This window comes from Odocoileus virginianus, chromosome 17 (assembly GCF_023699985.2).
Source record: "Odocoileus virginianus isolate 20LAN1187 ecotype Illinois chromosome 17, Ovbor_1.2, whole genome shotgun sequence".
NCBI lineage: Eukaryota > Metazoa > Chordata > Mammalia > Artiodactyla > Cervidae > Odocoileus > Odocoileus virginianus.
The window spans coordinates 47,881,861-47,907,655 of NC_069690.1; the positions used below are offsets into that span (position 1 = coordinate 47,881,861).

A 25,795-nucleotide genomic window follows, 5' to 3' on the forward strand; every position below is an offset into this window, starting at 1 on the left:
GGGGGAGCCTGGTGGGCTGCCGTCTATGGGGTCACGCAGAGTCAGACACGACTGAAGCAACTTCGTACCAGTAACAGCAGCAGTGTCTCCAATAAAACATAATGAGTCTCAACTTTTAGGCTGTTTGTTTTTTTCAGTCGACGGAATAAAGACTTTATTCAACCCTCAAACCTCAAATCATTAAAATCTACTTGGGAGATTGAAGATAATTGGATGCGTGGGTGCTATGTTGTTTCAGTCACGTCCGACTCTTTGTGACCCCATGGACTGTAACCCGCCAGGCTCCTCTGTCCATGGGATTCTCCAGGCAAGAATACTGGAGTGGGTTGCTATGCCCTTTTCCAGGGGATCTTCCCAACCTAGAGATCGAACCCGAGCCTCTGAGGTCTCCTGCATTGGCAGAGGGGTTCTTTACCACTAGCGCCACCTGGGAAGCCCAATTGGATAATCACCTGCAAACAAACTAACAGAAACGACAGCATCCCGTAGGGTGTTACAGGAGCGTCCAGGTCGAGAAAGTCCCTGGGAGGGGTGATGCTCAGACCTGGAGCCGGTGGAGGTGATAAGGGGCGGGAGCACGACGCAGTGTTACGGGCAGGTCACAGGTCAGGTCAGGGGAAAGGCTAGGGCGAGCCCCCTGGCAAGGAGAGTCACCGGGGTCTGTGGACTGCGGGAGCACGACACGGCCCCGCCCCCACCGCACGTCGCCCCGCCCCCTCATCCTCGCGCGCTCCGGCCCGGTCCCGCCCCTCAACCAATCCCCGCGCGCCGCAGTGGCGTCGCGGCGCCTGCGTGCGGCTTGAGGCGGGTCGGCGGCCCAGAGGCGGGCCCGAGGCCTGAGTAGGGTCCGCGGCCCTGGGGCGGGGAACATGGAGGAGCTACTGAAGCGGGAGCTGGGCTGCGACTCCGTCAAGGCCACGGGCCACTCGGGTGGCGGATGCATTAGCCAGGGCCAGAGCTACGACACGGACAAAGGGCGAGTGTTTGTGAAAGTGAACTCCAAGCCGGAGGTCAGGGTCGCCGCCGGTGCGGGTTGGGGGGCCGGGCCGGGCCGAGGGTCTGTGTTCCCAGGCCCTGGTCAGGGCTCGCGGGTGGGGAGCGGTCTGGAGTTGGGGTCCGTGGCCGGGCTCGGTGTCGGGAGCCGGTCCGAGCCTGGGCTGTTGGCTGAGGAGGCGCTGGGTGACCAGTGTCGTCGTCGGGCCGGCTTGGACCTTTTCGGCCTCCGCGGCTCAACTCTGCGGCCCCTCGAACCCTCGGGAGGTCGGTGCGGGTCCAGGCCCGTCCGGCGCGGGCCTCTGTCGCCACTTGGACGCTGTGGATGGTTTTCCCGCGCGACCCAGGTGGCCGCTGCTTTGAAAGTCCATTGTTTGGCGAGTTTTGAATAAGGACAGGTAACAGAAACCCCTTGTCTTGCGATTTATTTGAACTTGCAAAGATCAAAACCCTTTCTGAGTATTGTCAGTAATGTAACCCAGGCCTTCGTCCTGTAGTGACACTACCACACTCTAGGCGATTTTAAACCCGAACGTGTGTTTTTTGGGGTCTGGTCTTGCAGTCTGGACGTCCAAGAACGTGGTGAGGCCTTCTTTCCTGGTGTGAAGGCCACTTCTCCCCGTGGCCCCATGTGGCAGAAGGTCGGGGAGAGCTCTCTGGGGTCTCTTAGAGGAGCTCTAATCTTCCCATGACGGCTCCACCCCTCTGGCCTGGTCACTTCCCGAGGCACTGCCTCGTCCAAGTGACACCATTACATTGGGGGTTAGGTTTCAACCTATGAATTTTCCAGGGCCACATTCCGTCCCTAGGGCCACCCCTCCATTCTGTTGGTACCTGAACGTTTTCTCAAGGGTTCCTGTATAAAATAGGTGAGCCTCCCTGCTGAAGTTGACTTACTCTGGGATGTCCCTTCTTTGCACACTTTGGGTGGGTCGTGCCCGCAATGTTAGATGGGAGGTCCCAGATGCCTCTAGTAGGCAGGGAGCAGGACTGGCAATGACTTGTTTCAAATAGGGCTGAAGGCCGTGACCCCAGTACTAGGTCCTGTGTGTTGCACACCCTCAGCGCTTCTATCCTTTCCTTGGAAATCACACTTGCAGAATCCCACCCTACATAGTGTGGGATGATCTCCTTTCTGGATTGATGCTGATATCTCAAGACCAGCCCTCAACTCTTTGTTGTACAGGGATCGGCTGCATGTCATTCTTTTTTTTTTTTTTTATCTTTCATTTATTTTTATTAGTTGGAGGCTAATTACTTTACAACATTGTAGTGGTTTTTGCCATAGGCTGCATGTCATTCTGTACATCCCTTCTATAGGAATTTGGCAAATAACGGCCCTTGAAGTTGCTCTTTCACATTGGTTTCCCCCAAGCAGTACTAATGTAATGGAGGTGTCCTTCCTTACTTTCTATCACAGGCCTTCTCAGGGTTCTTTTTCTATTATGTGGTTCCGTCCTTTTCATGTCTATATTTTCACTGTCATTAGCATTTGTAATAATTCAAAACTTGGTATGGATTACAGGGAAGCAGATGCTTTCCAGTGATTAAAATGGAACTGCTCAGCAGCGCTTTTTAAACGTTGTCCTTCTACTACTATTTCTTCCAGTTCTTGTTTTTTATTTTGTCATCAGGGTCTATTTTATTTTTGCTAGTCTTCACATAAATTCTTTCTAATCCTTTGGTATATAGTTTCAAACAGGTCTCTTTCTAGTTTGCTTGGATAGATACTTGTGTGAGTTATGCAGATATACCAGCTATAGCAGAAACATTTGCTGATTGTATGGAAAATAGGACTGTCTTTATGCTTTGTTTTTTAGGAGGTGAAAATGTCTTCTGGACTTCTAAGAGAAGACTACATGGCTGCTCTTCTGTTTTCCTTCTCACTCTCTGCTCAAATGACCTGGTCTAAGTTTTTCCTCTTCGTTATGCTTATCTGTCCTTTGCATGCTTATATATTTGGTTTTCTCTCATGTTCCTTTTCTAAGTCCTGGATCTTTTGTAACTCTGCACCCCAACTGATGCTTACATTGCCCTGGTCCCACTCTGAAGGAGTGGTCTTAGGGTTAGACACTTAGGACTGTGTTAGTAGACACTTATGTGAGGGAGCCTTGCCTCTAGCTGGGTTCACAGACCCTTCTTCACCTCTCCCTGCATTTTTTATTTTTTATTAAAAAAATTTTAAAATTCTATTCCTTGCTTTATGCTGCACAGCAGTGCTTTAGTACCAAGTACATCCTGGGCCCAGTGTGTTCCTTCATCTTCAGAAAATGCTATGAAAATTCTCTGTAAGACACAGTTCTTATCTTACTTCTCAGCAACCTTAGCTCTCCAAGGTAGTTTAGAATGGACTGTGTTAACTGTTAGCTGCTAACTCAGTCAATTACAGCAGCAAACCTATGAAATTGGTACTGTTATTAACTCCATTTTACAGATGAGGAAACCAAGGTCACAGAATTAGTAACTATGAGGGATAGAAGTAGAATATCCTGGGTCACTGTTTTTAGTGGACCCAAACTGGAAGCCCAGTGTCCTTCATTGAACAAACACATTTTAGAACCTCTGCTCTACAGAACAAGGACAATAAACTCTATTGATGCGCCTGCATTACAAATGCAGTGTGAAATGAAGAGGCCTGATCGTCTGCCTCTGTGTAGATGACAAAACAGACGGACAGATGCTCTGGTCAGGTGGGAGTGTCTGGGCAGAGAGGAGTGCCAGGTGGCCGTCATGTGGATGTGCTGACTTTGGGAGAATTAGAGTTGGATGCTTTTGAGTTTGCATTTTTCTTCATATATGTCTGTAGAAATTTTACTTAAAAAAAAAGATACTTTAAAGAGGAGAAATTACCTAGCCTGGTAAGTTAGGGAAGATTTCTCTGAGAAATAAAAATTTTTTATTAAGTTGAAATGTGAAGCATGACAAGGAAGGGGCTGACTTAGCGAAAGAATGGGGAGGGGTATTCCACGCAGAGGTGACATGGCATGTGGTGGTCTCCAGGCTGGAGGCAGCTGGGGATCTCTGAGGAACTGAGAGAGGCTGTAATCCAGGAGCAAAAGGGGTGTGTGCACCGGCGTATAAGTGTGGGGGTGGAGCCTGGGTAGGAGCCCAGATGAGGGTGCAGGGGAGTGGGCAGAGCCAGACCCTGTGGGCTGTTACTCAGGAAGTGGGATGACAGCTTGGGGTGTGTTCCGGGGTGAGATTTGCCTTCCAAAAGCAGGAGCAAAACTTTTGAACTAGAAATGGGAAAGGCGATGGAGATGAAGTAGTGTCCTGTGCTAGGAGATGCCATAGGATTTGGTGGTCCATTCAGGTGAGAAGTGTCACCAGCTTGGTGACATGCACATGCAGTTGAGGGCCACCTGTGCCTGAGGGCCCAGTGGGACAGGATTATGATTGAGGTGCTGTGTGAGGATGACCCATGTACACAGTCCAGCTGTGCACCAGGCATAGGTTCCTCCCTCTGGAGAGATTGGGATCAATGACAGCGTATGTGCTCAGTTATGTCCAGCCCTTTTGCAACCATAGCCTGCTAGTCTCCTCTGTCCATGGGATTCTCCAGGCAGGAATGCTGGAATGGGTTGCCACACCCTTCTCCCGGAGATCTTCATGACCCAGGAATCAAATCTGTCTCTGGCATTGGCAGGTGGATTCTTTACTACTGTGCCTCCTGGGAAGCCCGATGACAACATAAACATACACAAAACTGGCAAGCACAATCCCTTTCTTTAATTCCCACGAAGCTTCAGAAAGTATAATCTGCTCTACTAAAAAGTGGAAAAGCTGTCCGTTCTATTGAGTCTGCAGTCAGAGAGCCTTGGTTGTGGTGCTGGAGAAAACACGTCCACACAGAAACTTGCTATCCCTCCTTCTCCCCTCCCTTGTTGTTTCTCTGACAGGCCAGAAGGATGTTTGAAGGTGAGGTGGCAAGTTTAATTGCCATCCTAAGGACAGGCACAGTGAAGGTGCCCAAACCCATCAAGGTCCTTGACGCCCCAGGAGGCGGCAGCATGCTGGTGATGGAGCATTTGGATATGCGGCATCTGAGCAGGTGCGTCCTGGCAGCTTCACCTCTGGGGGGCTTTGTCCTTCCCCTGAGTGGGAAGCTTGCATTTGGGGGTACAATTCTGCGGGATGTGATAGAAGAAACCCGTGACCCCACACATCCCTGGGTCCTGCAGATTGAGCAGCATGTACTGTGAGGGCCAAAGGCAAACAGGAGAGGAGTCTTGTGCTGAGATGCTGACAGAGGACCTGACCGCAGGCTCCAATGAGGTCCTCCATTCCCCCTTGCTTCACCAGAACAGACTCTCTTCTCACTGCCTCACCTGCTTCATGTCGCTTGAGATCTTTCAATTACAAGTGGGCCCCCATTTGTGCCACGTGTTTAGTGGTTCCCTTTTGGTTTCACAGTCATGCTGCAAAGCTTGGCACCCAGCTGGCAGATCTACATCTAGACAACAAGAGGCTTGGAGAGACTCTCCAGAAGGAGGCTGGCATAGTAGGTACGGCTGTGGGCCCGAGGGGACACCCCCCACCAAACAGAGGAAGACACCTGGCCAGTATGGGTGTGTGGGCAGAGTTGTGCTGCTGCTGTGTGTGGTCAGACCTGTGTTGCTGCCACAGGAAAGAAATGTAAACCCAAGGCTGCATGTTTGGTGTGCAGTAAACAGTGAATGCGACTAGTGTGTTGTTTCATAAATGCATTTGAAAGACAGGAAATATTTCTGGAACTCGAAACTCCATCATATTATAGTTCCTTTGATCTCGCGCTCCCCAGAGGAAAGCCTATTGAAGTTTCTCTGGCTTACCATACCGTGCCTTTTCTTCTAGGAACAGTCACACACGAGGCTCAGAATGAGAGCCCTCACAACTGACCTTTTTAGGGCTGAGGGTGTCTTCCAGGATTTTCATCCTTTGACATTGGAGAATTCACCTGTAGCCTAGATGGTTTCTCCACCTGGCAAAGTAGCAGACACAGCAGGAACAGACGACCAAGAACTTACTGTCTTAGGGGAATTCCCTGGAGATCCAGCAGTTAAGACTCTCACTACAGGGGGCACAGATTCAATCCTTGGATGGAACTAAGATCCCTTACGGCATATGGCCAAAAAATAAAAAATAAGTTAGAAAAGACAGCCTTGTCGCCTCCACCCACATGTAGTTCAGGCCTTCAGGATTTGCTTTGAGTTTGGGAAGCTGCAGAGGATGACCATTTACAAGCACAGCAGCTTATCTCCCATAAGTAGAAGATGCTAAAGCGGTCACTGGAAGCCATTCTCTCCTGTTGGGTCATGGGGTGGATTCCCTCCTTATTGGGACACAGGGTTGTTGTCGCTCCTCTGATGCCTCTCCTGGGAAGCAGTGGGTGTCCGGGATCATTGACTCTGATGGGGCAAGCTCTATTCTGGGCCCTGATAGTGTGTGGAGGCCAGGACCCTGTCTGTTTCTGGAAGAGGCCCCAAGGTGGAGAAGGGCATGCTGAGGTCAGGCCTCAGAGCTTCTCTGGGCTCCCAGAGCAGGCCCCAAGGGAGCAGGGGGATTGTCATCTCTCTGGTTTCCTTTTGCTTGCAAGGGAGAAGAGATGAGCAGGTGGCGCGGCCCTTCGTGGCCCAGTTCGGGTTTGACGTGGTGACGTGCTGCGGGTACCTCCCCCAGGTGAGTGACACCAGCACTTTGCCTGCATTTCCCAGTTGTGTCAGCCATTTAGAAGCACCCTCTCTTTTGGTGAAATTTGGTGAAAGGTCTTTGCTCCTTTTTTTTTCTTTGCTAATGTAAAGAGGTCGGCATGGAGAGTGTCCACCTCATGCTAGGTCAGCTCAGAGGAGCCAGGAAGGACTAGCAGGTTAGGATGCTGGATACCAAGGGGGCTGAAAATTAGAAGTTAAACTGCATTTGATCTTAAATAGGAGACTTTCAAAGGTAGCATAATAGAAAGGGACTATAACTTTGGGTTCTGTGATTCTGAGGTTGGCTGCCCTGGGGGTTTCAGCCCGGGGCTGAGTGGGTAGGATGGCGGCTGCGCCCTCTGAGGAAAAGCAAGCGGTTTCCTGGGCGGGCAGCACTGAGTAAGCCACAGGGCACTGTCCACTCTGTTCAGATCTTGCGATGTTGTGGGAGGTTGTCCGGGAGCTTGCTGTCCCTGCACGTCCTCCAGACCCCAGGCTGCCGGGTCAGCTCCCTGCTTCACACCTGCCCCTGTGGTGGCCCCTTTGGGAGTCAGCCCTCCCCAGCCTGGCTCTGCGCCTTCCCCTCGGCTCTGCTGCCGCCCACACAGGTGAACGACTGGCAGCGGGACTGGGTCACTTTCTACGCCCGGCAGCGCATTCAGCCCCAGATGGATCTGGTGGAGCAGAGGTCTGGGGACAGGGAGGCCCGCGAGCTCTGGGCTGCTCTGCAGGTGAGTGTCCGTCTCCCCGCGCCCTCCCCCCGGCCTGTGCCCATCATGTCCTGCAGGTGCTGTGGCCAACACAGCCACCTTGGTCTGGGTCAGGATGGGAGGCGGGCGTGTCTGTGCACCAACCAGGCACCGGGAGCTGCACTCACAAAAGCCCATGTGTCCCTCCCGCACGCATCCATCACTTTGCTGAGGCTGCATTTACCCCGGCAGTTAAAGATCCCCGACCTGTTCCGTGATCTGGACATCGTCCCAGCCCTGCTCCACGGAGACCTTTGGGGAGGAAACGTAGCGGAGGATTCTTCTGGGCCCATCATCTTTGACCCCGCTTCCTTCTATGGCCACTCGGAGTATGAGCTGGCAATAGCCGGCATGTTCGGGGGCTTCAGTAGCGCCTTCTACTCTGCCTACCACAGCAAAATCCCCAAGGCCCCAGGCTTCGAGAAGCGCCTGAAACTGTATCAGCTCTTCCACTACTTGAACCACTGGAATCACTTTGGATCCGGGTACAGAGGGTCCTCCCTCAGCATCATGAGGAATCTCATCACTTGAGCTCGGGAGGGAGGCCTGAGTCCTGGTCCTAACACCAGATCCTAACTGGACCCCTGTGGCCAGCCTCTCCTACCCTGGGATAGCTTCAGACCAATTTTCCCAGCCTCATAAATAAAGTATGTGACGTCTCAGAAGAAAGCTTTTATCACCCTAAAGTTAGACTTCATAGCTGGATGCAACTGCACTAGAAATTGGTGTGAACCAAGGGACCAATGGAGGGTGGGCTGCGTTTAACCCACAGCTGCCCCAAAGGTAGAGAAGGGAGGTGGCCAGAGTGCCAGGCGCTGCCACCAAGGGCATCTTCCCACCAGCTCCCCGTCTCTGCAGGAGCGACTGGTATCCAGGGTGATGCTTCTTGGTGGGTCAGACTTGATTGTGGACATGAAGGCACTGTCCTGGGAGCACCTCCCGGTGACCAGTTCCAAACCCAATACGCTCCCTTTCCTCTCTGTGCTGCCGCTGGACCTGCTCATTTTTATAGCTTGTGAGCTGTCATTCATCGACAGTGTAGAAACCAGTACTACAGCAGTGGTTTCCCTCCTTCAGTCTTGCAGTGGTGAGAAATGTTCATTAATGCCATTTATGCTAACAAATCCTTTTGCATAAAAATTTGAATAAACTTTGAGTGGCTTCAGTGATGCGTGAGACTGTATTTTCCTCCTTTAAATTCTCTTCTGTTTATCATAGCCCTTTGCCAGGAAACTCTCGTAATGTGACAATAAATAGATACAACTGTTGTTTCTTAAAAAAAAAAACACTTTTTTTTTTCCCTTGACTTTGCTCAGTAAGAGAAAAGCTCAGAGCTTCCAGATAAGGGCAGGTGTGGCCTGAGGACTTGCTGCTACCAGTTTAACTGCTGTTGTCATCACCTTATGAGATTTGCTTAATGGTAATGGGAGGTTGAAAGTAACCCTTAAATTGCATTTCAAGGAAGAAGCCGATGGGTGGCCCTTACTAGTTCTGGCTCGGGCCTTGGAGGACACTGGTGTTAGAGGGGACAGTTTCTCATGACGAAGGTCCAAGAGGATACATCCATGTTTGCCCCTTGTCTGTTTTTTGTTTCTGGGTCAGGGCTCCTCAGTGGAATTCAGAAGTGGAACTAATGGCTTCAGAGTTTGGTTTTTGGGAGAGGATTATGGCTTTTTTTTGACTGCGTTGAGTCTCAGTTGCGGCACTCAGGATCTTTTCCTTGTGCGTGCTGGCTTAGTGGCCCCTTGGCAAGTGGGATCTTGGTTCCCCAACCAGGGGTCAAACCTGCCTCGCCTGCATTGGAAGGAGGATTCTTAACCACTGGACCACCAGGGAAATCCCAGTGACCTTTTTTTTAAAAATCACTGTCATTTATTGATGTTTCTTCACTCTATTGGCAGCAGTGGCATGAGAAAATACATAAATAAAATTTCTCCATGCACAAAGGGTGTCTGATTGACTGAAGATGACACGGGAAGAATGTGTTTTGGTTGGAGGAAATTCCTCACTGGGCTCGGGGTCTGAGGTTGGCCCAGCAGGGCACCTGCTGTGAAATTTCCAAGCAAAATTGGGTGCCCCAGATCAGGCCCAGCCTGGGCCAGGAGGCATGTTGGGGAGAAACCTGTTCCCTCCAACCCCTCAGCAGGCATCCCTGGCTCCCCTTCTCCTCCTGGGGCCCTGGCCCTGAGCTGAGAAACCTCACCAGGTGGATAGAGGGGGCCCTGTGCCTGGGGTCCAGCAGTGAGTTCCCACCACCCTGCAGTCCCCACGTGTCCCTCTCACTTGAGTGCTAGTTGTCTGGACTGTGACTTCTAAGAGCTTGTGGTTGTCAAAAGTTTCAAACCTAGTAATTCCTAGACTTGTTTGCCAGAATTTTAGCATCTTTACTATGACCTTGGTGTGACTTCCCTGATGGCTCAGATGGTATAGGATCTGCTTGCATTGCAGGAGACCCGGGTTCAATCCCTGGGTTGAAAGATGATCTCGAGAAGGGAATGGCTACCAGTATTCTTATTCTTGCCTGTAGAATTCCATGGACAGAGGAGCCTGGTGGGCTACAGTTCATGAAGTTGCAAAGAGGTGGACACAACTGCTCCAGTGGGCTTGCCTGCAGGCCACACTCCACCTTACAGGTTCTAAAATGCGGAGGCAGCCGGAGAAGGGACAGGACACTGGGGCTTCCCGACAAGGAGGACGGTGGACCCCTTCCAAGAGAGTCGTCTTGGGGTTGTGCCAGGTGCAGGGAGCGGATGCTTCTGCCCCACAGTGGCTCCCCTGCCATGTCAGCCCAACATTACCAGGGAGGAGAGCCAAGGCCAGAGCTTTCCTGGGGCACGGCATCTTAGGGGGGCAGCCAGTCAGTGTGGTCAAGACATGGATGTTGGGGCATATCTCAGAGCTGTGGCAGGCACTCAGGTGACAATTCTGTGGTGTTTCCTAGCTTTTGTGATGGTGCAGTATCTGTCAGCTGTTTTTTGGTTGCACTGTGCGGCATGCGGGATCTTGGTTCCCTGACCAGGGATCAGACCTGCTCCCCCCTGCAGTGGAAGCGCAGAGTCTTAACCACAGGACCACCAGGGAAGTCCCTTCTGTCAGCTTTTTAGACTGCTCTTTGCTGCGGTAGTTTATTCTAAAATAACTACTTTGGCATCTCATTTTGTATTCATAAGTATGTAAATATTCGTATATAAAGGGTTGCCAAAATTGTATAGACTTCAAGCCAAGGGCTACTGGACTCTCCAGAGTTACTGTTTGTGGAGTGTTCTGTTTCTTGAAGGACCCTCTGTGCATCTGAGGATAGGCTGGCACAAATGGATTGGGGTGGGGAGGTTTTGATAGAGAGGCACGATTTCAAGGGGCAGGTATGTGGCTGGTGTCCCTGCAGGGTGGCCTGCTGACCCCTTAAGTAAGGGGGAAATATGACTAAACCCTCAGGGGCTAGCTCTGGAGCTCCTGGACTCCTTGGTCACTGAGACGAGAGGAGAGGCCTGTGCCCTTTGAGGTGGTCGAGCATCCTAGGAGGCCCTGGGAGGTGGGAGCTGCCCCAGGCGCCCATGCAGGAGCCTCAGGTCTCAGCTCTGGGACAGTGGCACTTATATCTTACTGAAAATAATAATATATCAAAACATCTGGTTATCTGCTGCTGTCAGGGCATCAGTCTTCCAGAAAAAAGTCTTCAGATAACCGAAGTTTAGGTTTCCACCCAGAGCTGCTTACTTTGTATCCTTTTGATGAAAGTGGACCTGAAACATGGGCTTTTCTACCTTAAATATAGGAGGCCCGTGACCTTTACCGCCTTTGTAATCAGTCTTCATTGTCCAAACCCCCTGTGTGTCTAAAAGTGTTTCAGGTCATTTGTTTATGTTAAGGGGCCTTAGCCAGCTGTGTGCTCTGTTTATGCCCTTGACAGCATCTTGGGTGCAGGGGTGCTGAGAGACCCCCTCCCCAGTTTATGGCATATCATCAATGTCATTAAGGTTTCACATACAACTTTTCCCTTTGTCTCATTTACCATTTCCCTTTGTCCCCATATCCTCTCACCTTCCCCTCCTTCAGTTCTAACTTGCTGCTTCTGAAATATCAGAAAATCATGTAACTGATGGTGTCCAGAACAGACTCAAGGAAAGGCCTGAAGTCTCCTGGGAGTGAAGTGTGTGTTTTCAGGGCTTGGGTTTTGAGATTATTCTCGGGCTCATTCTCAGTTTGTTGCTCAGAATATGAACTGAGACAACGGAGAGAGAATGCTTGTAGAAGAGACTTTGACCCGGGTGGGATCCCAACTGTAAAAAGCTGGGATTCTGACAGGTCCTGTCTTGTTGTGCAAAGCCACAGCTTGGATAAGTTGGTGGCCATGGAGGGCCCTGTCTGTTGCTGTCTTGAGCCTCATGTTTGCAGGGTGTCAGAAAGACACTTGTAAGTGGTTGGGATTCTGTTATAGGATGATGTTATGGGACGTAGTGGGCTTCCCTTGTGGCTCAACTGGTAAAGAATGAGCCTGCAATGTGGGAGACCCGGGTTCGATCCCTGGGTTGGGAAAATCCCCTGGAGAAGGGAAAGGCTACCCACCCCAGTATTCTGGCCTGGAGAACTTCGTGGACTGTATAGTCCATGGGGTTGCAAAGAGTCAAACATGACTGAGCAACTTTCATGTGGGATGTATTCTGTCTGGGATTCAGAGGGAATCTGGGATATTACAGCCAAAATCAGGGAGGAAAATGCTCATTTGGAAAGAAGTTCAGTTTGTTTCAGAGAACAGTGCACCCAACTTCCAGAAGAAAGTGCCACTTTGCTAAACAGACGTGAATCTAGCAAACACTTAACCTGCATCACACAGGACTATATGTCTATGACATCCTATTGGAGGAGTTAGGAACCAACCTAGTGGACAGTCTTAGAAGCCTGGAGACCCTCCACTTCTGGTATAAAGGAAACCAAGCTGCGCTTGGGGCCAGGAGATCAATATGAGAGGGGACTCTTAAGTTTTACCTGAACTTTGACTCCTTCATTTCTAAAATGGGTTCAGCAGAAGACCTAAGTAGACATATCTCCAAAGAAGATATACAGATGGCCAACAGGCACGTGGAAAGATGCTCGCTATTGCTAATTATTAGAGAAATGCAAATCAAAACTACAGTGAGGTACCACCTCACACCAGACAATGGCCATCGTTAAATCTACAAATAACAAGTGCTAAAGAGAATGTGGAGAAAAAGGAACCCTCCTACACTGTTGGTAGGAATGTAAATTGGTGCAGTCACTGTGGAGAACTGTATGGAGGTTCCTTAAAAAACTAAAAATAGAATTACCATGTGATCTAGCAGTCCCATGCCTGGGCAAAAATCTGGAAAGGGTGAAAACTAATTTGAAAAGATACATGTACCCCAGTGTTTATAGCAGCACTCTTTACAATAGCCAAGACCTGGAAACCTAAATGTCAATCAACAGATTAATGAATAAAGATGTACCTATATACCGTGGAGTACTACTCAGCCATAAAAAAGAATGAAATAATGACCTTGCAGCAAGATGGATGGACCTAGAGATGATCATACTTAAGTACATCAGACAAAGACAAAATACTGTGTGATATCACTTATATGTGAAATTGAAAATAGGACAAATTAACTTACTTGTGAAACAGACATAAAAAAACCAAATTTATGGTTACCAAAGAGGAAAAAGGATAGGAGGGGATAAAGTAGGAGTTTGGGATTAACAGATTCAAGCAACTAAAATAGGTAAACAACAAGGTCCTATTGTATAGCACAGGAAACTATCTTAATATCCTATAATAAGCCATAATGGAAAAGAATATGAAAAAATATATATAAATGCATAACTGAATCACTTTGCTTTACAGCAGAAATTAACTAACTATATTCCAATAGAATATAAAAATAATATAAAGAAACAGTAAAGGGACTCCCCTGGTGGTCCAGCGGCTAAGACTCTATTCCCAATGCAGGGGGCCCGGGTTCAAGCCCTGGCCAGGGAACTAGATCCCAAATGTCGCAGTGAAGGCCAAAGATACCCCGTGCTGCAACCAAGACCTGGTACAGTCAAATTAAATGTATAAATAAATATTTTTTTAAAAATAAGGTGGGCCCAGGTAGCAATACCCAAGGGGTTTATTGGAGATTAACTCCTTGGTTGGTACCTTGCCTGTACGCACTGCTCAGCATGTCTAGAGTCTGTTTCCCAGGGTGGGGTGAGTGGGCAATTTCCTCTGTCCTCCTCCTCATGGTCTCCTAGTGAAATTTTTTTTTTTTTGGCCATGCCATGCTGCTTGTGGGATTTTAGTTCCCTGAAGAGGGATCGAACCCTGCTCCCTGCAGTGGAAGCACAGAGTCTTAACCACTGGGCTGCCAGGGAATTCCTGGTCTTCTAGTAAAATTGCTTCCAAAAGTCCCTTTTGTGAGAACTTGTCTCCTGGCTGGGGTTTCCTCTTAGGCAGAAGTATATGGATACACTAAATAGTGATCGGGGATCAGAGTGGTAGGGAACTGTGGAGGGCATGGAACAGCTGCCCCAGCACAGCCATCTCTGAATTCTGAAGCAACATCAGAATTCCTCTCCCTTTCCCAGAGTCTGGGTGAGAGGCATGAACCCAGAACACTTCCGTTGGAGGCCAGGATGGTGGTCTAGCCTTGATACCTGGACGGCGTCCACCAGCCCTGCTGGCAGCCAGGCCTCAGAACCCCAACCCCTGTCCCAGCTGCCCGACTTTAGAATGGACTATTATAATGGCTCTTGGGCCATGCTGTCAGCTGCCTCCTTGGTGCTGCCTTTCTAAATAGCATGACGCCCCTTCTGAGCCTCTCCCACATGGAGTGACAGGACACATTTGGTTGTGGGCTCCGTTTTCCTTCTCAGTGCCACTGGACTTGGTGTTCATGCTAAGGGTCTGAATGAGCAGGGCAGGTACTCCTCTGCCTAGTGACCCCAGTACCTTGGCCCGGCCCACCACCCTGATCCACACCCCCAGATACCTTTCCTGAGAATCTTGCAACAGCTCCCTAAGTTTGGGCCTCACCTGGGGCTGAGAAGTGCCTTCTGCACCTTTGCAGCTATCATTCTGGTTTTTGGGGAACCAGTAGAACCAGGAGACTGGCCACAGTGGGTCAGGGGCTGTTTGGATGTGCCTGAGTCACATCTCCCAGTTGTTTCCGACCATAAACCAAAGGTGTGGGAGGAAGCTGGGCTGGTTCGCAGTGTCAGAGTGCTCTCCTGAACACCTGTCTTCATGCTGAGGAGTCTGCTTTCAGACCCAGGGCTGCTCAGATGGGAGCTGGGAGGCCTAGGGGGTAGCCCCAGTGCCTGGGTTGGGGACCAGTAAGATGGTGTGCCATGCCTGGCTGCCACCCGGCATGTTCACCCTGCTTGGGCAAACTGTGGCCACAGCCCAGAATGGGGCTCCATCAAGTCCAGCGTCTCCCCCAAAAGGGGGCAGGAGGGGGTTGGAGGGCAGAGCTCACAGGCACTTGACCCCAGCAACTTTGGGACTGGGTTTAGACCAAAGATTTGGAATTCCAAAAGGACCGAGAAAACAATGGGAATCATAAAGAGAGCAGAAAAAGCTGAAGGCAACCTCGGAGGGGTGTAGGACCTGTTCCCATCCTGAACAGGCTCACCTGCCCTGCCCAGAGGAGACTCACCCCGGCCACCTCCCTGAGGAATTGTCGGGTACTGGTGTTGAGGACCGAGGGACCTCCAGAGAGAGAACAATCTCCACACAGAGAATAAGAATCCAAATGGCTTCCAGCTTCTCAACAGCACAAGAGCTGGAAAGTGAGGTTGCACAGCCATCTCAATGATGCAAGAATAGCCCGGAATTCCATACCCAGCAGGACTGCTCATCAAGAATCGAGGCGTCCGCAGGAGTGCCGGAGCTCAGCTCTGCTGTCCAGAGTCCTTCTCAAGATGCAGTAAGAGACTGGGCTTAACCAGGATGAGAGGAAGAGCTGGGAGGAGGGAGACCGCCGCGGGGGAGGTCAGGCCCTTCCTGCAGATGCCACACCGTCTCCTGCCCACCTGCTCTTGGGCCTGTGTGTGCCAGGGCATGTGTATGCTTTTATACATGCCTGTGAGCACAGGGCACATGTGTGTGCTGAAGCTCCCTTCCCGGGGCAGCTGGTTTCTGTAATCAGGAGTCCCACTCAGGGTGGGGTCAGTTGCCTGTGGTTCTGGTGGGGTATCAGAACCACAAGGGCACACTCTATCTCTGATGGGCACCAGGTGCCCTGATGAGAAAGTTCAGTGCCAGCAACTGGTGTCACCAGGCATGCCTGGGGCGTGGCATGCCATGGTGGAGACCCCCAGCCTTCTACAGAGGCTGTGAGACCAAGCTAGGCCTGTGACCTGCATCCCAGGGACCGCAATCTCCCCTGGACTGTCCTCGGTATGGCTGGGTGGGAGGAGCCTGGGCCAAGGCCCTGGCAGGGTTCAGAGAACCTCAGTGCGGGGAGATCAGGCCCTACAGAGCCTGGGCAAATCCCCAGCGGGTCCAGGCTCAGGAACTGTGGACACGCGGGAGGGCACCGCCTCCAAGTCTGTCCCCTACCAGAGAGCTCCGCCCTTCTCCCCCAGGGCTGGGACCACCCCGCTTGGCCCTCGGGTGCGAGACAAGGAACTCTTGCCCAGCCTGGTTGCACCCCGCCCTTACACCCCCGCCCGCCCCCGCCGGAGGCGGACCCGGAGGCAGGACATCTGGGCGCTGGGAGCCGCTGGGAGCCCGTAGGCCGCACAGAGCGTGAGCCTCCCCCGCGGCGGACGGCTGCCTCGGCAGCGTCAGCGGTGAGCTTGAGCTCGGGCCCGCTTTCTGCGCGGTCCCCGGCCCCCAGTGTCCCCGTGTCCTCCGTCCCCCATCCTGCCCCCGCCTCCATGGAGCAGCTGCTGCGCGCGGAGCTGCGCACCGCTACCCTGCGCGCCTTCGGGAGCCCCGGGGCCGGCTGCATCAGCGAGGGGCGCGCCTATGACACAGATGCCGGCCCGGTGTTTGTCAAGATCAACCACAGGACGCTGGTGCGTGCCCCTCACCCATCTCATCCCACCGCACTCTTCCCTAGCGGCCTGAGCCCGCCTCCGGAGCTGGAAGCAGAAGGGGCTGCGGGGAGGGGAGGGCTGCCGGAAGTGGGAGAGGGGAGGAGCGGGGAGAGGGGGCCCGGGGCTCAGGGGAAGGGGGCGCTGTGGTCTGGTCCGCTCCAACCCTGGCGTCATAGCCGCGGGGTCAGCTTGCGGACTTGCAAGGCTGGCACCAGCCGGGGGAGGAGGGCTCAAGCAGGATTCCAGGGTTCTGTCTGCTGCGGGGTTAATTTACTCCCTTTTGCCTGGATGCACAGGCGTTTTCGGTGTCTGTTTTAGTTTCCCTGCCCATCAAACATGGAGGAGGTGAGGCTTGGGGTCCTGAGCTGCTTCTGCAGCTCCCCTGGGGCCCAGCTCCAGGCTGCATTTTCCTTAGCGGCTAGGTCCTCCTGGGCAGATGGAAAAAGGCAGGAGGGACCCCTGCCCGACCTTGAGGGCCAGGTCCCTGCTCTTCTATTCACAGGCCTTGCTTGTGTTTGGACCTGATTTCCATTGTCAGCCTAAAATATTGCTGTTACATATACTTTCCATGTATATTTCCATAGATATAGTCACAGGTTGAGAAAGTCAGCATGGCTGACTTTCTGTGTGTGCACCCACAGAAAGTGCTGAGGATGCCAAGGATGGCGTTCCTTTGACTCTGGTGGGGGACTCCAGGGAGGCCCCGAAAGCCAAGCCCCTTTGAGATGCAGCAGTGGGTGGATCCTCCAGTCTCCCTGCAGCACCGCCCACGTGGAGGATGGACAGTAGGTTGGTGTTGGTCTGCTGTCCCTGCTCTGTTGGCGCTGGGATCTGTTAGAGTCTGGTTTCAGAGTCCAAATAACTCAGTGCTACCTACCAGGAAGCATTATTGGGTTCAAGGTTCACATTGGCTCCTGAAAGCTCTTCCAGGTTGGGATCCTACTATTTACCCTTGAAACCTTCAGTGCTGGCACACAGTAGGTGCTCAATCAATACACGAGAACAGGGGACAGGTGAAGCCCTCAGGATGTAGGCAACCTGAAGCCCAGGTGTTGGCTGCCCCTGTATGTTTAGGAGCCCATCCTGGAGCATGACTGAGGGTTGCTGGATACCCCACTCCATGATTCTAGGTGTTGGCTGTTAGGACGTCTTGCAGGTTCTCCCCTCAGGTACTTGAATTAAAAGATGGGATTCTTTTCTTAAGTGGACATAGATGTTTCGTCTTGTTCACAAGGGTTAATTCTATAGCCAGAGATAGTCACAAATCATATTTATAACAAACACATTTTTAACCCAGGTGTAGTATACCTGAAAGTGAGAGTTCACCTAATTTAAAATTGAGATATTTGTGCAAAATGTTTCAGAAGTGGGAAGACCCCTGGTCCCGGTGGAGGCTGTTCTGCTGCCCTGGGGCATGACTGTGTTCTTCCTGGGTGGGGTGGATGGCTCCTTCCAAGCCCCCAGGCCCTCCTGGGTGCTTGCCTCTGGGGACTGGCCCTGGACCCAAGTCCAGGCCCAGCTGACCCCCCCAGCCCCTGGCTTCCCGTGCGCCAAGTGTGTGCCCTAGTCACATTCCCATCCTGCCCCATGCTGCCCCTCATTTGCTATAAGTGCCCCAGACATCGTGGGGGCACATAACCTGGAAGGGTACCCAGGCCCTACCCTGGATCCTCTACTAACCTGCACTCCAAGTTGCTCCACCAGTACCCCGTGGCACCCTGTGGCACCCCAGCACCCCCTGGTCTACCACGATACCCCATGGCCTCCCAGCACCTCACAGTATTCCCATGATACTCCCAGTACCCCAATAGCCCCCACGGTATCTCCATGGTGCTCCCAGCATACCAGGGTTCCCCCAGCACCTCCAGAACCCAGCCCCCCCCAACCATGGCCTGTGCTTCCTCACCTCTCAGGGAAGGTGCTTGCTGCAGACATCAGCATCCTGTCCGCCCCAAGCTCCCCGCACAACCTCGTCTTTGTAGCCCCTTCCTATCCGAAGGGGACCACCTGCATCCCGCTCTCTGCGGGGCGGATGCCTTGCTCTCCAGTCAGTTATCAGCATCCGGAGTTCTTGGCACTGTGATTCCTTGTGGTGGCTTCAGTCTGGCTGCAGAGCCGCGGTTGGCTTCGGAGCTCACGGCCGTGTTCTGGACGCAGGCCCGGCAGATGTTTGAGGGGGAGATGGCAAGCCTGGAGGCTCTTCGGAGCACTGGCCTGGTGCGGGTGCCTCGGCCCATCAAGGTGATTGACCTGCCTGGAGGCGGAGCTGCCTTTGTGATGGAGCATCTGAAGATGAGGGGCCTGAGCAGGTGAGAGACAGAGAGAGTGTGTGTGTGAGAGAGAAAGAGAGACAGAGAGAGGAGGACAGAGGGACAGAGAGAGGGAGACAAGAAAGAGGCGGAGGGAACAGCCTCTTGCTGAGCTGCCCACATCACTCAGTACAGGAGCAGAGGCAGGGCCAAGAGCCACACCTGCCTCCCTGATGGAGACAGGAGCTCTTGCGTTCCACGCAGGGCCAGGCTGAGGCTAGTTTGGCTTTACAAAGCTGCACCAAATGAGCACGTTTGAACCATCTGTTACTCTGTGTTTAGTGGACACCAGTGCCTGTTCAGTATGGGCAGTGAGGTCTGATCTAGTAATTATCTAAAATCTAATTATGAAAGTTATGCCATGCTAAGTCGCTTTAGTCATGTCTGACTCTGTGCAACCCTATGGACCACAGAGCCTGCCAAGCTCCTCTGTCCATGGGATTCTCCAGGCTAGAAGACTGGAGTGGGTTGCCATGCCCTCCTCCAGGGGATCTTCCCCACCCAGGGATGGAACCTGAGTCTCTTATGTTTCCTGCACTGACAGACAGGTTCTTTACCAGTAGCGCTACCTGGAGAGCTCCAAAGTTATGTATGTTTATTGTTTAAAAAATGGTGTAAGAGGCAAACTCATGAAAAGACTAAAGGCACATATCATCCCAGCGGCAGGGAGCAGTCACAGCTATGATGTGTGATTGTTGTTTTCTTTTTTGTGATTTACATTTGTTTTTACAAAAAATTGTGAGCTTTTCTTTTTTTTCTTGACATTACTTTTTCAGTATTTGACCCTTAAATGCTAGTATCTCCTTGGGCTTTAACAGAAGCCTACCCTTCTTGGGTGATTTTACACTATTTTGATGTTTTGGAGAAGATCATTGCCTGCAGTTCATTTTTCACTTTTTAAAAAACAGAGAGTTGTTTTTTAAGGTATTTAAAACATTTCTCAAAATGGAACATGTTCCCAGGTTGTTGTTTCTTATTTTAATTGGCTTCATTTTCTTCTCTCCTCAGTCAGGCATCAAAACTTGGAGACCAGATGGCAGATTTGCACCTTTACAACCAGAAGCTCGGGGAGAAGCTGAGGGAGGAGGAGAATAGAGTGGGTATGTTCAGAATGCTGTTGTGAACCCTTGACCTGGGTTCGTCTACCCTGGGTAGGTGCTTGGGGGGACATTTTAGTAATGGGTTGGGTTTCATGCCACCAGCTCATAGACTGCAGTGTGAAAAATGAGATTGTTAAAAAAGAGTTTTGATGATAAGCTAGTAGAATTGGCTCATGACCCCTTTATACCCAGCCCTATTGTCCAGTGTGCTAGAGAGAGGCATGTTCTGGCTGGTCTGTGTGTGGACCAATTGCTCCCACATCATCCCGTGGTGACCTTGGCTGGTATTACATCCCTGGAAACTGAGCAGGCTTGGGTCCCAAGGCTGGGTTGTTGTGGGGCTCAGGGACCTGGGAGGATGTGGCAGGCAGTGTGCCCCGACAATGTTCTTGAGTACTTCCTCAGCCACCTATATCCTAACAGTGTGGTCCTGATGCTCTGCTGAGGTCTGACATTTAAGAGAAAGACAAGCAGCTCTTTCTGTTAACAGGCCAGAGGGCCGAGGGTACTGGGCCCCAGTATGTGACCAAGTTCGGCTTCCACACAGTGACCTGCTGCGGCTTCATCCCACAGGTGAGTGCCTGGGCGAGGGTGCGCCTGCTTAGTTCCTGACACTCCAGGGCTGCTCATCCCACCCCTTGTGCCTAACAGAGTGCCAGTCCCCTGGGCATAAGGAAGTCTGACTACCTGATTCCTGAAAGCAGAGTGTGAGCTGGGAGAGTTGATATTCAGGTTCACTAAACTGAGCTTAGAGGAGGCAAGGAGCTGTGGGGCAGGTGGAAGAGCATTCTAAGCAGAGGAAACAGCAGGTGCAAAGGCCATGTCACAGGAGGGCATGTGCTAAGTGTGAGGGACGGAAGCCAGGGGGGCAGCATTTGAGGTCAGGGACTAAGCCCTGGTCACTTATCCCCTCTCCTGGGGCTTTTAAAAATTATTAATACTATTGAGGTGTAATTTGATGACATAAATGTCAGTATTTTAAACTGTACAGTTCAGTGATTTTTATTATATTCACAGTATTATGCAACCATCACCACTACCTAACTCTGAAATGTTTTCATTACCCCAGAGAAACCATATACCCATTAGTAGTCACTCCCTATTTCCCTGCCTGCCTCAATCTCTTTCTTTCTCTAGGATTTGCCTATTTGGACATTTTGTATAAATGGAATCACACAGTAGATAGCCTTTTGTGTCTCCCCAGTGTGGGCAGAGGGCTGTTCTCCCAGGCAGAGTCACTAGGAGCAAAATCCTTATGAAGCTGGAGGCAGAATTAGGGATCTCAGTCAAGGGGCAGCCCTCAGATCTGGGGTACCTAGAACTGTACCCAGTGGTTTACCAGGCTTATTAAGACCCTATGAATCTCTGCTGAAGCCAGCTCCCCTGGGGTTACATACCCATCTGGAACTAGTGACCAGCACAATACTGGTCCCAGGCCAGTGTGGCCAAATGTAGCTTGTTGTCCTGCTTCAGGTGTTGAGTTTAAGAATGCAAGTCTACAAAGGCCTGGTTGACCTCATACATTGACTTTTCAAGAACTGAGGAATGAACTTGTACACAGAACCCCAATGTGTGAAGCTGGTGAGGATGGAACTGGCCTGTTAGGGACACAGGCAGCCACTGAGCACCCCCATCAGAGTCTAGGATCAATGAACCAACTTAGTTTAGCTGCGGAGAAGGCAATGGCATCCCACTCCAGTACTTTTGCCTGGAAAATCCCATGGATGGAGGAGCCTGGTAGGCTGCAGTCCATGGGGTCACTAAGAGTCCGGGCACGACTGAGCGACTTTACTTTCACTTTTTACTTTCATGCATTGGAGAAGGAAATGGCAACCCACTCCAGTATTCTTGCCTGGAGAATCCCAGGGACAGAGGAGCCTAGTGGGCTGCCGTCTATGGGGTCGCACAGAGTTAGACACGACTGAAGTGACTTAGCAGCAGCAGCAGCAGTTTAGCTGCAGCCTGGCTAGGAAGGGGTGGGAGACCTGGGAGGACCCCTGGCCCACCTCCTTGTGCTGTGACAAGATGGTCCTGGACGTAGCGTCTGATGGACACAGCCTGGATAGTCCAGCCTGAAGTTTCAGGAAGCTTCCTGCTCCTTGGGACGACTGAGTGGGCCCTAAGGGGCTTCAGCCATTGATGTGGCAACTCTGAATGATGGTACCCTGAGCTGAGCCCCCTTGGGACCACTGGCTTGGTGGGAATACTGGCACAGTTTGTTCGCTGCCGTGTCTGATTCAGCTCCCTAGTTTCCATAGCAACCTCAGGAAGCAGATTTTCACTGACTCATTTTATAGATGGGGAAAATGATGGCAGAGAAGCCAGGTGGTGTCTAGTCGTGCAGCTGGTAAGCAGAGGGGCCCCTCTGTCCAGATGGAGGGCTAGCCATGCCGGTCTCCAGCTCCAAACACAGTCTGTGTCTTTTATGACCTAGTCATCTAGGAGGAAGACCAAGGCTGGGACACCATGGGCCTAGGCAGGAGATGGGGCAGGAGGGCATGCCATCCCATATACCTTAGGCTGTTTGGGAAGGGGAATTCCCGTTTTCTCTTGAGGTGCACCAAGGGGATGAACCCAGGGGTTCAGTGACCACAATCCTCAGCACAGGATGCTGACTGGGGGTGCATGTTGTCTGGAAAGTTCTTCCCTTAAGGAATTTCATTAAGTAACCCTTTGTATAAAATAAGCTTTACATCTTAAAAAAAAAAAAACTCTATTAAGGTATATAGTTGACATAAAATAAACTGCGCATATTTAAAGTGTACAGATTGGTAAGTTTTGACATGTGTACACACCTGTGAACCACTATCCACAGTTAGGTCAGTGTGTCGAAAAGTGTCACCCCAAAAGTGTCCTTCTGCCCTTTTGTAATGTCTTCCTCCTGCCCTTCCCTGCCCCGGCAGCCACCGATCTGTTTTCTGTCACCATAGACGGGTTTGCATTTTGCATAATTTAACGTAAATGAAATCATATGGTGTGTGCTCTTTTTCGTCTGGCTTCTTTTACTCAGCACAATCATTTCAGTATTCATCCATGTTACACATGCCAAAAGTCCATTCCATTGTACAATAAACCAGTCTGTTTATCTATTCACTGGTTGATGGGTATCTGAGTTGTTTCCAAGTTTTCCTTTTACAAATAAAGCTGCTATGCACTTTTGTGTACAAGAATTTGTGTGAACAAATGCTTCCATTTATTTTGGGTTCATACCTAGGAACCAATGACTAGGTCATATGTAGGTTCATTTTTAACTTTTTAGAAACATTTATCTCTTATTTTGAGCTGTGCTGGGTCTTCATTGCTGTAGGGGCTACTCTAGTTGCAGTGTGCTGGCACACAGGTTTAGTTGCTCTATAGCATGTGGGATCTTTCTGGATTGGGGATCAAACCCATGTCTCTTGCACTGGATGGCTGATTTTCTTTCTTTCTTTTTTTTTTTTTTTTTTTTTTTACCACTGAGCCACCTGAGAAGCACCACATTTAACTTTTTGAAGGAACTGTCAAAATATACTCCAAAGTGGTTATATCATTTTACAGTCACACCACTAGTGTAGAAAGTTCCAGGTCTTCTGTACTGTCACGCACTTGGTATATTCCTTTTCCTAAAACTGTAGCCATCCTAGTGATTGTGAAGTGGTATCTCAGTGAAGTTCTATTTTCTCTGATGACTAAGGATGTGGAGCATCTATTTAGGTGCTTATTTGCTATATATTAGGGACATAAATGTTTAGGATTATTATGTCTTACTCATTAGTTGACTCTCTTTCCATTGGGAAATGACTTTATAGTCAGTGTCTTTGCTCTGAAATCTACTTTGATATTAATATAGCCACTCCAGTTTTCTTTTGACTAGTGTTAGCATGATTCATCTTTTCTATCCTTTTAACCTGTTTCTGCTTTTATGTATAAAGTGCATGTCTTATTCACAGCTTATAATTGGGTCTTGCTTTATTTTTTCAACCCGTTGATCTGTCATTTAACTGGGGTCTATAGATCATCCATGTTTAATGTACTTATTGATATGGTTAGGTTTGGATCTGTTGTCTTGTCATTTCTTCTTTTTAATTTGTCTTATCTGTTCTTTGTTCCCCCTTTATGCTCTTCTGAATTAACTAAGTATTTTTTAATGCTTTCATCTTGTCTCCCTTGTTGGCCAATGATAACATTTGCTGTGCTCTTTTAGTGTTTGCTCTGGGGTTTAGGCAGTTTCCATGCATAACTCTGTCCTGTGACCATCAGCTGCAGCACTAGCCCCTTCCTTTCCCTTGTCGCTCAGGTGAACGAGTGGCAGGATGACTGGCCAACCTTCTTCACCCGGCACCGGCTCCAATCACAGCTGGACCTCATTGAGAAGGATTATGCTGACCGAGAGGCACGAGAACTCTGGTCACAGCTACAGGTGGGCACAGCAGCTATCCTCTGGGAGAAGGACTGTCCTCTTAGGAGCCTTACCACCACACTTGTGTGGGGCTCTGCTAGAGCAGAGCCAGAGAGGGGACCACTGAGCCTGGAGCAGGGCTGGTCAAATCATGGACACATAAGTGCCCTGACTTTTAGTTTGATGGGGAAACTGAGAAGAGGGTGGCCCCTGAAAGCATCTCTCACTTCCTGGGTCACCAGATATTTAACCTCAAACTTTGCTCACTAGAAATGTAAGTGTTTGACTTGTGAATGGTGGCATTTACTACTACTTTCTTGCCCACTCTTATGCTGTTCTTTCCACCAAGGTACAAATGTCTTACCTTTTAGAGCAGGTGTGAACAGCAGGTGCCCCAGAATGACCGGCTTCAAAACAGAACTCTCAAGATGTTAAAAACAGAACTCGCATATCAGTCCCTCATGAACACGTATAAAAGAAATTTTATTGAATTTCTTACTGAAATAATCAGGCTACAAAAAGGTGCAGATATATATGCACTATGAAATAAAAGAATAGCAGAGAAAGTTTGCTAAGTTACATACAAAAAACTTCACTCAGGTTCATATTCTACACAACGGTAAAACCATAACCTCCGAGGTTCTCTACTGTATGACAATTACTAATTTTGTAGAGCTTTTAGACCTAAATTAACAGTAAATACCAAAACAAAATTACATTCCCCTGGAGTCAGAGGATCTTTATCTCTGGGCTTAGTAGGCAGTGGTGGTTGGACTCTGAGTAAACACAAGGTCCTCTTTACCTTATTTCCAAGTATTGGATGAGGAGGCTGTGGCTCCCAGGCCTGTGATAACTCTATGTACCATAATTATTTTCTTAGGTGAAGATTCCAGATTTGTTTTGTGGTCTGGAGATTGTCCCTGCCCTTCTTCATGGGGATCTCTGGTCGGGAAATGTGGCAGAGGATGACAGCGGGCCCATTATTTATGACCCAGCCTCCTTCTACGGCCATTCTGAGTTTGAACTGGCAATTGCCTTGATGTTCGGGGGGTTTCCCAGGCCCTTCTTCACCGCCTACCACCAGAAGGTCCCCAAGGCTCCAGGGTTTGACAGGAGGCTGCTGCTCTATCAGCTCTTTAACTACTTGAACCACTGGAACCACTTCGGTAGGCAGTACAGGAGCCCATCGCTGGGCACCATGAGGAAGCTTCTCAAATAAAAGCCCGTTTGCGTCCTCTGCCCAGCTGCCTGCGAGGGACCAAGGCGGTTTCAGGGACAAATAAAGCCCATGGGGGTTTCAGGGATGGAACTGTGTGTGTCTTAGTTTCACCTGCGTCTCTGTCCTCCATGCAGCTGGGTAATTTTCCTGGGGGCCCAGATCACCTGAAAGTTCTCTGACAGGCTCATCACCTAATCCAATCTAGGGGGAACATGGAGTTTGGATACTTCCATGACAATTGTACAGAAATTCACACAGATCTAGGGTTTGCTTAGGCAGAAGTTGGTGTCACAGTCCCCGCCGTGGACTCAGGGCTTCTGTTTCTGGCTTGGGTAG

The 25,795-nt window shown here is 50.4% G+C and overlaps 2 protein-coding genes across 4 annotated transcripts; both read left to right on the forward strand.

The window, feature by feature from the left end:
• Nucleotides 1-792: 792 nt before the first annotated feature.
• On the forward strand, nt 793-8,576 carry FN3KRP (fructosamine 3 kinase related protein). 3 transcript variants are annotated; one of them, XM_070479754.1, is made up of 7 exons: nt 932-1,010; nt 2,814-2,899; nt 4,893-5,044; nt 5,407-5,498; nt 6,569-6,651; nt 7,271-7,393; nt 7,604-8,576. In XM_070479754.1, the coding sequence occupies exons 3-7, from the start codon at nt 4,902-4,904 to the stop codon at nt 7,940-7,942; spliced, it is 780 nt and encodes a 259-aa protein (XP_070335855.1). In that variant the 5' UTR covers nt 932-1,010; nt 2,814-2,899; nt 4,893-4,901; the 3' UTR covers nt 7,943-8,576. The 3 variants fall into 3 exon arrangements, with proteins under 3 accessions (XP_020762948.1, XP_070335855.1, XP_020762950.1); XM_020907289.2 differs by lacking the exon at nt 2,814-2,899 and having other exon boundaries at nt 793-1,010; XM_020907291.2 differs by lacking the exons at nt 932-1,010; nt 2,814-2,899 and adding an exon at nt 1,122-1,391.
• A 7,412-nt stretch (nt 8,577-15,988) lies between these two features.
• Nucleotides 15,989-25,549, forward strand: FN3K (fructosamine 3 kinase). Its single transcript, XM_020907288.2, has 6 exons — nt 15,989-16,432; nt 18,611-18,762; nt 19,771-19,862; nt 20,353-20,435; nt 24,139-24,261; nt 25,121-25,549. Exons 1-6 carry the CDS (start codon nt 16,292-16,294, stop codon nt 25,457-25,459), a joined length of 930 nt encoding a protein of 309 aa, XP_020762947.1. The 5' UTR covers nt 15,989-16,291; the 3' UTR covers nt 25,460-25,549.
• The last annotated feature ends 246 nt before the right edge of the window (nt 25,550-25,795 follow it).